Here is a 17,476-nt window from a genome sequence, read left to right on the forward strand (position 1 = left end):
TGTTCAAGCTCTGGTCAGAGCTTCCAACTGGAATCAACAGAGTTTTAATTTGTGAAGTACAGAGAAACAGAGTTTCCGAGAATCCGCTGGATTTTATCTCTGCTGAGTGACAGATTAATGTCCTCTATGAAAGATTAAGTAATTAAAGGAAATCCCCATGAAACAGTTGATACACATGCAAAAAGTTTCTAAAACTGGTATGTTTATTAAAAGACAAGAACTCTCCTACACTCTAAGAATATAACAGTACAGCAATTTGCATTTTGGCGATGGGTACAACCTGTGACTTCCACAAGCAGAACTATGTTTTCACTTCCAGCATTACCAGAACCAAACTGCAGAGTCTGTAATTCAGRTACTACCTTCCCCCTTTAAAGAAAAGCAGCTACAGGGTACTTTTGTTAACAAATAGATCAAGGGCCAGGCACTAGAGTCAGAATTCTGTCCTAAATTTATTAGGGCATACTTATTAAATAGATTTTGCTAATTACTTCTTAGGCAGCCCAGCTAAATGCTAGTGCTACTCCTTCCTCATAAACAGGCCTGATTTCCTCTCCAAATGTCCTAATAGACTCCCTCTCTTTTTTATTATTTTCCCTTGTTCTAGAAAGATGCTTGGTACCTCAGAAGGTATTGGCTGCCTACGCTGAACCACACGTTCCTGGAATAAAGACACCTTGTTAGAGGCAGCGCAACAACAGGACGTAAAGGAGGTGCGTGCTTGTAAAAAGCACCGGACCTCACTAGTAAACGGCTGTTGTAACTGCTCGCTGGGGAGATGGACACACACTATCCGTGGAGCTCCTCCGAGATGCCGTTCAGCTCCTCTACCCCTGCGGGCAGCTTGGCAAGGAGCCGCAGGCAGCGCCAGGTCTGCCGCGGTCCCCTTACTGGGATCCGCTTGCTGGCACTCGCGACCATCCGGGGCTCTCCTTCCACCACARAATATGCGGTTATGCCTCGAGGGAGAAGATGCATTAATCACCRATGACTGCCTGGGCTACAATCTGCCATCCCATTAGTGCTACTGCTTAATGATAATTAGAGCAAGGTAGAGAGCTCCAGCCAAATAGCTGCTAGAAGTAGAACAGCACAAACCTATTGATCCTAACAGAGCGTCTCAAGAGGAAACAAAAAGCCAGGTCCTTATAAAACTAGCTCCAAGATGCTGCATGCCTAAGAAGGGTGGTCTTGTATGGAAAGACATGCTGGGAGTCGGAAAAAATCTGTCCTCTACCTGCCACTGTATGCTACAAACAAGTACAGCTTTATAATGGAAATGCTGGATACCTAAAGCTCCTACTCTTTTTAAGGAGTTTCTAGATTGTCATTCTCAGCCCCCCCAAAAAAGAAAAGAATCAAACAGTTAACTTACCCATACCTCTCATGCCATATCAGTAAAATAGGAAACTACACAAGCATTGTACATCAAAGAGTTTTCTCCATGAAAATGTGAAAAATAATTTGTGTACTTTAGATGAAAGGCGTTTGGGGACTGTGAAGTACTCTGGCAATTTTAATTAAATCCCATCGTTATTCTCATATAAAAATAAAGCTGTTGGGGGGGAAAAAGAGTTATAAAAAATTGAACTGATTTTGCACTTACTTTTTTTTTTTCAAAATCTCACCAAATAAACTGACTCAGTGGTGAGAAGCAAAACTATTTGTTAACAATCTATGTGTAAAATTGCATTTCCAGAACATAAATTCTCAGTTAAACGTTCAGATGAAGTAAGAGGAAAAATCTCAAAATAATTATGCATATGCTTCACTATGGGCTGCAATGATCTAAAAATTAGAAACAAACTTGCTATGCATATTTCAGTAAAGCTGAAGAAACAGACACTTCAATTGTGAAAAAACGTTGCAGAGATCTAGTCATCACATTGTGGAAACAGATAGCTATTTAAAACCACATACATTTAGATTACTCTCGGGCCAAGGTAAACACTTCTTTAATTAGTACTCACATAAATTAAAGCAGGAAAGTTTAATTTCATTCCTTATAGTCACTATAATGATTATTCATCTGTGTTAATGACTACATGCATCCAGGATAAAGACACCCACATTTTGTTTTAGTCAGAACAGAGTCACAGATGTAAATCTTGCTAATTCATCTCAGGCGCAGAGGGTTTGCATTTTGTGCAACCCACTCTTCAGCATTTCTCTTTTGCCTTAAGCAGCTTGCCTGCCTCGCCACATGGCACGGGTTAGCAAACCTGTCCTCAGGCACCCACCACTCCTCGGGGTCCCTCCAGAAATCTCAGGTGTGTAACTAAAAACCGTGATTCTCACTGGCAAAAGTAGTCACCTAGCTCGAGCCAGATGGAAATCACTGCCTCTCTTCTGCCACATACGTACAGATTGCTGCATGCTTATTGAGCCTACCATTGCAGAGAACCATCAGTTGTACCTGTAAAATGAGACCATTTCACACAACTACAAGACGCAAATGGCATTTAAGCTAGGAAAATGAAATTTCTAGATACTTCTTTCTAGAGGGGTGGTGTGGTAGTCACCCTGAAACCTGTAGCAACAGTGATTGGTGGTAACACTGGAAAGCTGAGGTGCAGCTCACTATAAAGACGTCGCTTAGCCACCATCTTCAGGACACAGTACAAACATCGAAGAGGAAAAAACGACATCAGTGTCTAAACAAAGGGGGAGGCCAGTTCCGTGGCATGTCCTGAAGCGCCCAAACATCTAGATGGAGGATGCACTGGAGTGTACTGCAGCCCTCTGCAGGCCCGTGCTCATTTTCTTTCACCAGCTCCCCTGGTAAAGGAGAGCACAGGGAACCGCGCACAGTCCCATGTCTTCATGTGTTTTCAGCATTAGTGCAGCAAGACTTACCAGAAGAGTGGCAGAGTACACAGCAGGACCCAATCTGACTAGGCACCTTCACTTTCGCCGTCTGGAGAGGATTAACCTTACCTTAGCTGAGCAACATATCTGTGTCCAATCTCATTATATACACACGTAACGTGGTAAGTGAAGTTGCATTAGACGAATACCAGCCCGTATGACATGTCCAACTTAATGCCAATCTGACCAAACTGTTACGACAGAAAGGGTAGCTCAAGGTTCAAACGGGAGCGAGAGATCATGCAGCTTCCCACCCTCGCCCCTGTCCCGTGCTCTGCAAAACGACAAAGGCAACAAACCTACAGAGATGTCCTCCAAATCCCCACAGAAAAAGAGAAGGATGCGACTAGCTCATAACTATCCATGCACTTTAACCGAATAAGTTTGCACATTTTGTTAGGCTTGGACAAAATGACCAGGCCAACACCACTGGACAACTGAATGTTGTGAAATACAAAAACTATTATTATGAACTCCTAATGCAAACCAACAGCAACAAAAATTCCCTCCCCACATGCGTTGAGTTTGGCTTTCTCTCAGTTATTTCTCATTGGCAACATTTCAATACTAATAAGACACCATAAGTGTATAAAATGTAATAAAGATGTTTACGTTAAACATAAGACTACAGATTTAAAAACCTTGCTACGTAAGCTATAGATGTTCCTCTCTGAACATCTATTTTCAGGTAGACATATTCTGACAAATTGAAAGATATCTGACACTGGAAGGACTTTTTGCTTTCTTTCTACCTTGCTGACAGAGACTTAACAATTTTCAAGATTTGAATGCTGAAATTAGACAAACTCAGCCCTGAAATATGACACTTTTTTTAAGTAATGGAAGCAATTAAAAATTGGAACAGCTTACTAAGTAAGTGCCCAACCCACCATTACTTTACTCCTTGAACAGAGGATAGCTTTGCAAAGAATATACTTTAATCCAGCTTCCAAGATAAATTCAGGAGCCTGTGTATGTCTAGAGTAGGGAAAGAGATATATGGACTTAAATCTCTGGTAAATCCAGTGTTGCTAAGAGCTCTGCTCCAAAGCAGCCCCTGAAATGCCTGATCAATTCTGTCCAGCTATAGAGCTGCCTAAAAATTCACATAATTGCTCCAAGGGTCAGATTTGAAGATGCGTCCTCAATCTTACTCACCACTGGAGAGTCCTGTGTCTTGGACTTATATGAGGAATGAATTAGGCAGTACACTAAAATGGTCCCATCTAATCTTAGAAACTGCTGAAGCATGCATCTTCCTCCTCCTTCGTATGCCCTAGGCCAGGACTGCCTGCGTTGCTCTCAGCACGCTCATGAAGCTTGCGGTTTCGCATTAACAACAACCATTTCTCAAGCTTCTCAGCTCCAGTTGGCACCCTGGAGCAGTTCAGATTAATTTTTTCCCCAGTGTTCAGTTTCCTCTGAAATATTAGGTACTGCTCACAAGTGAAGGTGAAACACTAAACAGTGGATCATGGTCTGAAGTGRTACCGAGGTGGGGTTGGTGCTCAGATGTTCAGATTGAAAGCTATACACTAGAAGTAAATTTTCCTCCAATCTAGTCTAACTGGCTATCGTGTGGCTTGGTCTCATTGCTGACAGTCCAGGTATAGGCTTAATATAGGCTCACCTGGGTACAATTTAATGGGCTGTGATGTACAGGATAACGTAGAGGTCACTTCTGGACTTGCATTTTCATTAACATAATAAATTACTCTGAGAGATTTAAAAGAAATCTTCTATTATTGGGAGCATCTTGAATAATAAAGGAGGTTCTCTAGCAACATTTCCAAAGAAGGGAAAATATGCAAATTACAGCTAGCTATAACAATTATACATTATAAACTGTTTTATGTGGTATTAAGCCAAGAGAGCTGAACAGCTTGAATGGAACAACTCTGCATGACTGGCCTCGCACAGGAAAACTCTCAAAACATGTCATAATGATATTAAGGACCCTTTAAAGTAAATATTTTCATAAGCTGATGCATGTTTTAAGGTTCATATTATTAAATAAAAAGCTAAACAGATTGACTCCAGCGAAACCAAGACAGGCCCTGTTCTTTTTTTAATTCACAGCTACAAATGACAGGGCAATTATAAACACACAGACATAGAATTTATCAAAAAAAAAAACTTAGTTTTCCACCACAATTTATTTTAAAGGAAAGAAAAAAAAGTTAACAATTACTCTCCTAAAATTGGAAATCATTACTGAAAGGCTGCACCATTAAAAGCTGCCAGAGAACTTACAAAATAACGGCAAAACAGTACTGCAGACTCAGAAATATATGTTTGCAGCAATGCTTTCCTCCTGCTGACACGGAGGGTGACTGCTCAGATTTAGGCCAGGCTCTGTGATCCCTCTGGCACGCTCTTTTCCAAGGAGCGCCTGCTCAGGAGAGCCACCACAGCTAGGCTGAGACCTGACAAACTCCAGCCCTGAACTGCTGCCGGTGCGGAGCAGCGCAGGAGCTGCTGGACTCGTGCCTCCCCCTTTCCCGGATGCAACCACTCTGAGCCAGCTCCCAGCAACACTGACCAGCACTTCCTCCACTCCACTTTGGGAACAGGTCTTAGGAGCCGGAGCTAAACAAATGGCTTGGAAATACTGACTCTGGGTAATAAGATTTGCCTAAGCACTCCAGGAAAACAGAGAACAACTGTAACACTATTATCTCAAGCATGCCACTGAATTAAATTCTACACATGACTCTTCAYAGACTTAGCGACTAGCTCTTACTCGCTTTCATAAAATTAAACAAGCCAAAGAAAAATCACATATCACAAACCATTTTCATTTTTACTTGATTTTATTTTCAAGGAAAAGCTAGTAATGGTCCCACATAAATATTTATCTGATTGCTCAAATTGTTATAAATGAAAATATCCTTCAACTTGCATACACAATAACTGAAAACTATTTTACAAGACAGCAATGAGATGCAAGTAGTCTGAAGCCATAAATTTATTCCCTTTCGCYAGACAGATATAACAGTGCAGGCAGGTCTGTTTTATTGTAAAYTATACCGTCTGGTGTTTCTACGTTCCATTACAAGTTACTTGAAGCCACAATTAGGATTTTCCAACACTGATTGGCTTCTTTTCTTGGAGTCTAGCAACAGTTGGTCAGGAATTTCAATCACTCCTGGTACTTTAAAAGGTATCAAAATAGAGCATCAGTCTGCTACACTGTGAACACATCCATGCAGTTCGTAATAATTTGAAATTCTCCTCCATTTAATAGTATCTTTATGACTTCAGCACTATGAAAAGACTTGGCTTAATCATTTGAATTTTCAGGGCTGAAAATACCTAAAGATAACGAACTAACAGGGTCAACTGCAGCTTGTGTTCTTGTGGGTAAGGGCAAAATCAGTGCTAGTGAATATGCAAATTTTATATCCCAATGAAAATCAGGGGTCTTTGACTCCTGAACCTTGGAAAATAAGTTTTGAAAGTGTTGGCTGAGTCCATGTTTATATACTTTGCATGAATATTAAAGATCTCCTAAGTCTTTAATTAATACCACCATTTTATCTTTGCATCTAATTTCAGTGGGAAGTATAAACAATGTTTCAATGCTTTCCTGAAAAGCAACAAAACACTTACTTAACAAATTAAATGGAGCTACTCGTTCTCTCSCTCCTATGGTATTGTCACACTGACTCCTATCAAGTTCACTGAAATATTGGTACCAGAAGATAATTACTGTCTAGTCTCTCTGTTCCCCTATAACTCATTTTGTTCTGTTACTACTATACCCATGGGTAGAATAGGAGTAAATATAGAAACGTTCCTAGTGCCAGAMAGTTACATCAACCGTGCAAAGACTAGAAACATATGTTAGGCTGAGAAGTGGAACTTGAGTCAAAAATGCTGTTTAGCTTAATCACAAATCATAAAAAATGGAGAAGAAAGAACGTCAGCATTTTGGCCTTGATCTCATCTAACTCAGCCTTTCCAGAAGTCAGAAATATAATCTAGCTAGTCTTCTACATTTCCACTAGAGCCAGAAAGAAAGTACTTCTAGAAGTCAATTAGTCACCCAAGGTAGGATTATTATTATCTCAGACCAGTCACCTAAATGTACAGCTCATTACAGCAGCAGGTCCTGTCCATATGCATTTGCTGGAGTCATCACCAGCTGCTGAGGCWGCAAAATCATACCACTTTGCTGCAGTATCAATCCTACTGGTGGTGTACATAGCACAGCTTAGAAAATCCAGAGTTTTAAAACAGTAGTAGACACATGTATCTACTACATCTATCACTAGCATGAAACCTCATAGCACACTGTCATCCCACAAAAATTTTAACATGTCTTTGCTCATCTTGTGCTACAACATTCCAGAAACTGAGAAAGTTTCTGCGCAGTTGTCCTCCAAGGAAACTCAGATTAGCAGATTGGCAAGGAGTCAGTATTCATTACAGACTGGACTGAAAGAGAAATTAATGGAGCAATCAATCAGGTGGGGAGCAATACTAGAGATGAAGAAATAGCATGAGCTTCTCCATAGTCTATTGCRTAAAGGGAAGGTTATCACTCACTCAGCAAGTAAGATCAAAGAGTCAATCTTGAGGACTCTCTACAGACAAAGAAGAGCATGTCATGCTTCTGGACAGCACTATATTCTCAAAAAATCAAAAATCCTAAAATATTAGCTGCACAACTCTCATTTCTCATATTCTTAAAAGCCTTCTTACCACCTTTTATTTCCAAAAGTACATTGAGGTGTAGGCTTCACRCTAAGAGCTAATTCCCTGAAATTAGGCTAAAGAATATCAAGCCTGTAGAGAAGACCCATCACAAATTATCTAGTATRCAAAAACAACAGTACGTAATCTTGCTTATAGATGTTGTATAGTTAACAAGGATGAGTTACATCTGAGCAAAGCTAGTGTAGACTTTTGCCTCTCAGCTATTCACCCCTCTACAGTCAAGAGAGAAATGCACATTTTCAAAGCGTGATTCATTCAACTTATCTCACAGTTTTACGTTAGGGGAAGATGAATTGTGCTTCACAAGGGCCCATTTTTCTCTGTTGACTATAAGGAAAGCCTGCAGTGACTAGCTCTGTCTGTAGACAACTATATTTTGTCAAGTCCAAGAGAACAGCAGAGATGCAAAGAAAAGCAGTTCTGCATAGGAAATAAAAGGAAACAGAATCCATAAATAGTGAGATCATATCACACATCCCTTCATGTAGAGATCTTAACTGGCAAGCTTGTAACCTTTATATTAACAGTCAACAAGTAAGCCAATAAAGATGGAAAACCAATGAATTTGAGCTGTATGCCTAGGCTGGTGACAAACTGAATCCTCACTTGAGAGGTAGCAGTCAATAAATAGAGCTCTCTCTCAAAACAAAAGTACTGTTCTATTGTTTTCTATAAAAAGCTTTAAATCAGTCTTCTAGCTACGAATCACCAACTGAGTTGTAAGCTCAAGAGAAATTTAATCTTCTGGCTAAAATACTAGATGGAAACCAGGGTTGGAGTTGGGAGAGGTCAGGAACTGCTGCCTTTTCTTGTAGAGTTTTTATTGATTTACAGATCTGTACTGGCTCCACCACCTGGTAAAGGAAAGTAAATCCACAGAAACAACAAACAACGTGATCCACACAGCTCTAGGACAGAACATACATAAAATGTACTTCTATTTGGCAAGCTTTCACGACCCTTCTGGTTACTACCATAYATGAACTAGATTAGTTAAACCATGAATACTGTAATACCCTTCAAAACAGATTTCCTACAACACAAGGCAAAGAGAAGCAGTGTGCGGTGGGAATCCCAGCTTCCCTCACACCCACGGCACATCCCTCATCAAGTTGCARCAGTGCCAGGAATTGCACATTTATCCTGTGTGGAGTTATCCATCTTGGCCAATATGGAGGGATTCCCAAGCTCGATGCTGACAGACCAGTTCAGACCTCCACACRGAACAGCTCGTTGTGGCTCCCACACCAAAAAGCCAAATCTGTGGACTTAGACGCAGCCTATCTGTAGTGGGATGCGAATAAAGCCACTATGCCAACAAATATGAGTGACACAGTGAAGATGGGCTGCGGTGGAAGGATAAAAATAATACACTTGAAGAGCCCTGTGCTGAAAACAAAGGCTTCCTTGGAGTCTGACCTGCTCACATACCAGGATGAATTTGGCCTAGTTTATTTCCTAATGATTTTAATGGATACTACACTCTTCATTAAGGTAGCAGCCAAAAATATTGATTTGTTAYACTTCACACTCCTGCTTACCTTCACAAATTTCAGGAAAGATGGAGCATAAGCCAATAGAGCTGGTCAGTTTAAAAGTGACAAATTAACTGCACTGAAAGTAAATAAACAGCTATCTCTTTGTAAATTAATTCAATATGTGACTTGAGAGCTCTTTTCTACAGCTAGAAAGCTGATTCATCATTCAGCAGTATTTAGGTTGCCACCAGTTCAATAGCAGAGTATTAATGTTTTGTCCTCTTTGACATAGCGGGTCAAATCTTGCACTCAGGTTACAACAGTGCAACGTGGAGCAACTCCTAAATCTTCACTTCTGGCTCTCCAGATAGCCCTGCCTGCAATTAAGCAACCAAATGTTCTTTGGAGAAGGGTTCGGGAAAGCTTGAGTTGTATCAAATAGTTGTTTTCTTCATTTGTTTGGGGAAAAAAAATACAAAGGGAATCCAAAAGAGTATCTTTAAATGCTTATGATATAATCTTTTAGGACAGTTTAATGAAACTGCAAAGATAACAGGGGTGGTTCAATTTCATGGAAATACATACGAAAGAGTRATGGACATAGATTTGCACCTTTAAAACCTTTTTCCTCCCTGAATTAGATCTCAGTTCAGAGAAACAACTAAGCATRTGCTGAGTGTGGAACACTGAGTACAATTCCTACCGATGTCAAAACACACTTTATGTTTTATTGAACGGCAGCCCTAATTTATTATAGGAATCACCTTAACCAGTCCAGACATAGAGTAAAAACCTTGGTTAATTTATTAGTGAGACACACGCACTAGCTCACGCTCCTGGAAGACTGTTCCCTAAGCATTCCTCTCAGCTCAATAAAGCCAAATGCTGAGATTTTCAGAACTCTGCAGCATTTGGACCAATCTCTCATTACCTTTAAAGGATCTGTTTAGCTGAATTCTATTCAACTCAGTAAAAACAGAGGCCAACATTTTCAAACACTGGAGTTTATAATTGAAATTCAYGTTCAACTGCCTAAATAATGTTGCCTGAGTGCCTTCAGCTACTATTAACATTATAGGATATGCGAGTTCTCAACATTTCTGCAAATTAGAGTAGACRCCCTCTTGACTTCTGACACTCAAGTCTGACACTTCTGGACACAAGGCTTAAAATGTCTCATCTGCACACAGCTGTGGCAGAGAGACTATCCACAAATAGAATAAAAATATTTTCACTGCTTATGCTCAAACAAGCTCCACAGCATTTACAATGTCAACTGTTTTCCACAGCGTTCAGTTTAAAACACTGACATTTGATTAAGCAGTCTGAATTTGTCAAAGCATATATTTTAATTRCATTCTTTAACACTACTTTCTCATAAAAAGCTTTAGAAAAAGACATACAAAGCCAGCTTAAACCATGGTAAACCCACAGACTCAACATACTTAATATAATTTCTTATGTTATTGACTAATATTTTCTAATTTCCTCACTTATTCTAGTACCACAGCTGCACTATTACTCCCAACAACTATCAGACGCTTAAATAGCTAGCTTGTAGGCTCTTTCACTACTATAAGCCTTTTTACTTGATATTTTCCATGTTTTATAGTAGGATGGGGTACTAGTCAAGTTTAACATCTTAAAAATCATTCTGTTGACATTTTCTATTATTTCATAGAATCTTAGAATTGGTAAGGTGGAAGGGACCCCTGGAGATCATCTAGTCCAACCCCTAAACGAGTGCCCCAAATGGGGATCGAACCCGCGACCTTGGCATTATTAGCACCACGCTCTAACCAACTGTGCTAAATSAAACCCCCACAATAATAATTACTAATAATAATTTCTAACATCAATGTTCATAGTACTACTGCCATCAAAGACACGCTAGCACAGACTGAATGCAACTTTTTTTACATTTACACCTTTACACATGCATTCCTACACTGCTGAACAATTCAGGCTAAAAGAAAGGCTATTACACAGAACGGCATATCACTCCAAACTATTAACTCCTATGACAAATGACTCCCACTGACAGAAAGAACAAGACCACAAACCGGTTGTAGGATGAAATAATTCTTATTTTGTGCTTGTTATTTACTTTCATTGGATTTAACATTGCACTCAAGGTCATGAGCTTTGCAACACTCTGTGGAAGTGACCCAAGTAATTTACAACTATCAACAAACAACACAGTGGTTGGAACACAGTCATTACATAAGTATCATTGCTTTTTAAATAGAGTCATCACATAGCTACTGAAAAGTAATGTGTATTATTTCACATCCACAGAGTGATGAATGTAATCAGGTAATTAAATCATGTCATTGCTGTGCCTGAAAAATTTATTTATAATTTTCTCTATCCTGTTATGAAAAATTGAACTTCTTCCATTATAGGTAGAAAATAATGATGCCTAAGCTTTACTTTCACAAGAAGCTTTATGAAAGGGAAAAAGAAAAAAGAAAGGAGACTCACCAGTTTCTTCATCTATGCTAAATCTGCCCAGGCCACTGCCATCCCTGATGGAATACTGGATCTCTCCATCCCTTCCAGCGTCTTCATCCCGAGCAACAACTTGCAAAACACTTGTACCAACACGGGAGTTTTCCTTCACAGATCCAATGACTGCAAAGTCAGGAAAATAGGGCGTATAGAGATTCTCATTAACATCCACCACTTCAACTTCCACAAAAGAAACGGAAGAAAGAGAAACTGGACGCCCTTTGTCTTTTGCACGCACAGTTAAGTTGTAGAACTGCTGCTTCTCGTAATCAAGCTCTTTGTTTAAGCGAATGGCGCCACTCGCTTTGTCTATCTCAAATCGCCCATTGTAGTCATTCACTAGCGAGTAGCGGACTTGACCTCCCAAGCCGAGATCCGGATCATGAGTTTCCAACCAAGCGATCACAGTGCCAATGGGCAGATCTTCAAGGACCTTCACGTTGTAGCTGGAYGGTATAAAGGCTGGAGAGCAATCATTGACGTCATCTAAAAAAACCTTCAGAGGCACAACAGAGAACTGCTGATGTCCGTTGTCTGCTTTGTCCCTAGCCTCTATCTTAAGTGTGTAGTTTGCTTTTGATTCCCGGTCTAGTTGATCAGCCACATACACCACTCCTGTAGAACTGTTGATGGCAAATTGCTGAGTGTCTGTCAATACTGAGTAAGTCACTTCCCCATTGGATCCTAAATCTTTGTCTCTGGCTTCTACTTGGATAATCTCTGTACCAGGACTTGTACTTTCTAAAATATTAACTGAATAACTGTCCTGCAGAAAAACAGGCTTGTTATCATTTGCATCCTCTACAGTCACAGTGAGCAGTCTCCATGCAGATTTTTGTGGATTTCCTAAGTCATAAATTGTAATATTAAGGAGATAGAGCTCTGTYTTTTCACGGTCTAAGGGCATAAGAACTTTAAGTATCCCTGTCTCCATGTCAATGTTGAAACAACTATCTGCATTACCATCAGAAATTGTATAGACTACCTTCCCATTAAACCCTGAATCTGCATCATAGGCTTTTATCCTTAGGATGGTGGCACCAACTGGCAGATCCTCTGAAACTGCTACATCAGTAGGGAAGGATTTGTCAAAATGTGGTGCCTGCCTGTTCACTGAGTAAAAATCCAGAAAGCCATCTTCCAAATTCAGCTTCACATTAGCTTTTGCCTTTTTGAGCAATTTTTCTGCTAGCTTCTGAGCAACTCTGGTTTCTCTGCAGCTAAAGGTCTTTGAGGATACTTTCCCGTGAACTACTGAAATATTAACAAACATAGCATCAGCAAAGTTCTCTCCATCAGTGGCTGTTATCTTAAGGCCAAAATTGTTGTTCTTTATGCCAGAGTTAATTAGAGACTTTTTAAGTTGCAGGACACCAGAGTCAGGATTTAAATAAAAAAATCCAAGTTCATTTCCAGAGATTATTTTGTACTTTACAAGCTCTAACTCATCTATGTCTATTGCAGAAACAGCTGTGATGTGACCACCAACAGGAAAGTCAGATGAAATCACTCCCTGACATGCTACTTTTTCAAAGAGGGGTTTGTTATCATTGACATTGCCGACGTATATAGTGACATTCACCTCGCTTTCATGACGGTAGGGAGAACCCCAGTCGGAAGCCCTCACAATGAACCTGTAGCTTTCCGGTGAGGACTCAAAATCCAGTTCTTCAGATGTGCTGATAATACCCGTAAACTGGTTTATTGTAAACGGCAGTGAATTCAGGCTGGCAATGCTGTATGTTATGTAACCGTTTTCTCCCTTATCTTTATCAACTGCTGAAACTGCCAAAACGCTAGATCCCACAGGGACACTTTCGTTGATGAACGAGCTGTACGAAGGCTGCTGGAACTCAGGAGTGTGATCATTGGCATCTTCTAACCTGACTGTAATGTGTGCTTTCAAATTGCTACCTTTGTTTACGTATACCTCTAATTCATAGAGGTCCCTCTCAATGATTTTCAAAGAACGAGCAGTAGTAATAAGGCCTGTTTTAGGGTTGATCTTGAAATACTCAGAATCCTCACTAGGAGATATTCTATACTCCACACCTTGTGGTTCAGGCATCAGCTTAACTACTGCAACCACCACACCAGGAGGTGAAAATTCACTGATTGAAACATCATATGCTTCCTTTTCAAAATTCACTGGGATACTTTCTTTCTTGGGACTAGCAATGTGGACYAGTTTGACTGCAGAAAATTTCTGAGGGGATCCTTTGTCCTTTGCTTGAAGAGTCAGATTATAACCATAAGGGAAACTGTCCCAATCAATAGGTTTTCTTTCTTTTATTTTATACTCATTCATCCATTTACCTTCTTTAGTCAGGAAGAACTGCTCTAGTGGATCTCCAGCCACAATAGAAACAGATTCAATTTCTCCATTGGCTCCTTCATCTAGGTCATCAATATTAACAACTGCATAAGTAGGCTCCTTGTCCGATGTGAAGGGAATATGAGTTACTACATTTATAGTTGGGGCATGTTCATTTATACGTTCAATGTGAACATAAAGCTTAGCAGTACTGCTTACTCCATTGTTTCCGTAAAGTTTCATCCCACGGTCCACTGCCAAGATCTCAAGATCATATCTGTTTTTCTCATCATAGTTCAGTCGGCCACTTAAGGAGATAACACCACTCGTAGGATGAACTGAAAAGAGATCAACCTTGTTTTTGAAGTAGTAATAAAATTCACCATTGGACCCAATATCTGCATCTGTTGCAGTCACTTGTGCAATGCTAGTCCTTAAAGGAGTGCTTTCTGCTATTGTGACCGAGTATGTGGTTGGTGAAAACAAAGGTCTTAAGTCATTCATATCCAAAACCTGGATGTTCACTTTTGTCCATGCTTCCAAGTCCTCTCCTCTGACTGACCCTTTCACTATCAATAAATAGTTGTCCTGGATTTCTCTGTTTAATATAGCAGAATTCCCACCTTTAGTCCTTATTCTTAGGAAGCAGAAGTCAGCAATGATGACTTCCTCAGCTTTAAAAAAGCCCTCTTCATCACCAGATACTATCCTGTATTTGATATCCCATGAAAGGTCAGCCAAGATAATGCCCATTCTCGTTTGACTGTTGACATAGGTCCTGGCTGCTGAATTTTCATACACTGTGGCATTGTAAGTGGAATGTGTGAAGTGAAAGCCAAGTGGGGTTGTCCCTTCAACTACCTGGCAAATGGCAGCCAGAAGCTTGAAAATCAGAAGGGCGTGACAAGATAGAGGTGGCCGTGTGCCTGACCAGCAGCCCATATTCACCTCCATCACATCATTCTTTCACCCTATGAGAGAGAGAGAAAAGGGAAATAGTTAATCACAAGACAAAAACTGTACTAAAAACAGTCATTTTGAAATCACTTATTCAATTCATAATTAAAGATAAAACATATGCAATAAATAGTCACTGCAAATTTAATAAAATAGAAAGGGAGAACACTATATATATCTATGTGCGTGTGTTTTGTGCACGTATGTGCATATGAAGAGACCAATTTTGGATTATGTTTTTATGTGTGTGTGTGTGTGCATGTGTGTGTACGTGCGCATACATGTGCATTGTTTTTAAATACAGAAAAGCTATGGGACCATACCACACCTTTACCTTTATGCACACAATCCAGAAAATAATCACAGTGGAAAAAAAGAATCAAACACACATATTTGACTATGTTCATAGAAGAAGATGAATCATACAGGAATTATTGTTCTTATTCACCAGTAGCTTCAACTAAGCTCAAACTTGTTTGTTTTCAGAGTTTATTGGAAAACTCATTTTTAGTTCCAGTCTTTGGGAAGGAGACAGGATTACTGTTGTGTGCGCAACACTCTAATAGTCAAATACTATCAAGTTTTATATGGACAGTTCAGAAAGACCACATAATAAGTGAAATTCGAGCCATCAAGAAAAAGTGCATTAAAAGCRTTGGCTAGTTATTACTAGGTACTTGCATAAAAATTAAAAGGAAGGAAGAACGATGGCTACTCAAATGTAATTGCGTATGCACATGCATATGTAYACACATACCTAAATATGACAGAAGACAGAAATATAATGAAGAAAATAAAATTGCTTGACAAAGTTCTCAAGTAAGGACTCAATTAGAAAATGGCACAGTTGAGACCGTCTATGAGATTTAAATCTGCCCTGACATAGGTATGATATTGCATCTGGAATTACGAGCACCACTATCCACCAAATACATTCAGTAACATACAGTCAAGGGGGACATACGCATTTTTTTCCATATCATTTGCTCTACAGAATTCACMTCTCACTCAATGAAAGGCAGAGGTCTGCTCCAACCTACTGCCTAGYCTGCCACAAACTGGTCATTCTGATCAACAAGAGCTTGAACACATTCTTGCTTACATGGAGTCAATTCCAGCTTGCACCATTTGGCATCTCCAGGCAGAACAGGTCTACAAATGAGCTCCACTGCCCACAGTCTGCCTCATCCCACACGCGGTCCCACTCCTGCCACCTCCTCAAATCACTAAGGACCTTCCAACTGGTTTCAAAGGGCGCATTACAAACAGAACTATCTAAACACAGCTGACAACCAGCCATTTGAGGATGATTTAGAGTTCCTCCATACAGGCACGAGAAACATCCACAGTACTTCACTTCAGGTTCCTCAATGTGGAGGTTAAGTAGAAATAGGGTAAGCAAAGAGACCAGCCAAAGATTGCGGGAGGTGATCCAGAAGCTGCAATCAAGGCTGCTGATAGGAAAGGAAAGATGCCTGAGGAAACTGTTTAGATGCTTAAAGTTAGGTAGTGTGAATACCTTCCTTTGTTACTGGTGAAAATTATAAAAATAAAATTTAAGGGCAATTATTAAAAGACCCACTACACACATACACTGTTCTCATTGTCATTTAAAAGCTTTTTGAAAAAGGTAGTTTTTTCCAAGCTAGAATATAGAATGGAGAACGATAGGAAAAGTTGTTGGTAATGACAGGGGTTAATTTAAATTTCCAACATGACTTCAATATCCCCGAGGAGATAATTGTATTCAAGTTTTGGAATATGAATTCATCTTAGTTATCACTTTCAACATAACTGAATGACTATTGCACTTTTAAGTACTAATGACAATCAATTTATTGCATTGATGATATAATATTCACACAAAATGCTTAACTTCCTGATCCCACACTCTATATTCCATTGCCTAACACATTAATCAATTTGATCAATTCTCACAAGTGTTTGTCAAGATGTTCGTCTTTCAATACACTTATTTTCACAGGCAACTCTTTCCCCTTCCCCTTGTTTCCTTTGTATTTTCTTCTATGTTTCAACAACTGAAAAAGGGAAATCATTAAAAAGAAAATAAAGACAGATTATATTATTTCCTGGACTCACATACTCAAATAACAGGCAAATCCTCGTAGAGCTACATGTGGAACTTCCTTGTCTGAATATGCCAATTTGATTGCTGTGTACTTATCATACAAATCATAGGAAAAAAAATAACTCACAGTTTATACATTGAGTATGTACAGTTTTCATATAAATACGCTCTGAGTACACGAAGGTCCTATTCACTCAGACTGATCCCTGACTGACCAGAGCAAGAAGGAATTTTTTTCCACTGCAGTTGGGAAAGACTGTTCTGTTTTGTTTCCATTTCATTCTACTGATCTAAAGATGTGCATAGTGACTCTTAAAACATGTTTTTCAGCACAACAAATATTCCTCCACTTAGCTTAATATTGTGCAAATCTCCTAGCCCCTTCTTTTCTCATGGCTTTATGTTAGCCACGTTGAGCACAGCCCCCAAAACTGCTGCTCCAGCCTGGCGTGGGAGATGATGCTCTCCAGTGGTAGTCCGAGCACTGCACTGAAGGTCGTTGCAGAGGAGCCAGCCAAAGGGAACTACAGATGCTAA

General features: G+C 39.7%; 1 protein-coding gene across 2 annotated transcripts in view; it reads right to left on the minus strand.

The window, feature by feature from the left end:
- The window catches only part of FAT3 (FAT atypical cadherin 3), a 338,378-nt gene extending 323,519 nt beyond the window's left edge, over nt 1-14,859 (minus strand). For both annotated transcript variants that reach the window (XM_085308761.1, XM_085308760.1), the window contains exon 1: nt 11,553-14,859. In XM_085308761.1, coding sequence (XP_085164887.1) covers nt 11,553-14,847 — 3,295 coding nt within the window. In that variant the 5' untranslated portion in view covers nt 14,848-14,859. The remainder of the gene's footprint in view (nt 1-11,552) is intronic.
- Between the last annotated feature and the right edge of the window lie 2,617 nt (nt 14,860-17,476).

This window comes from Rhea americana, unplaced genomic scaffold, assembly GCF_003343005.1.
Source record: "Rhea americana isolate MKP2758 unplaced genomic scaffold, rheAme1 scaffold_280, whole genome shotgun sequence".
NCBI lineage: Eukaryota > Metazoa > Chordata > Aves > Rheiformes > Rheidae > Rhea > Rhea americana.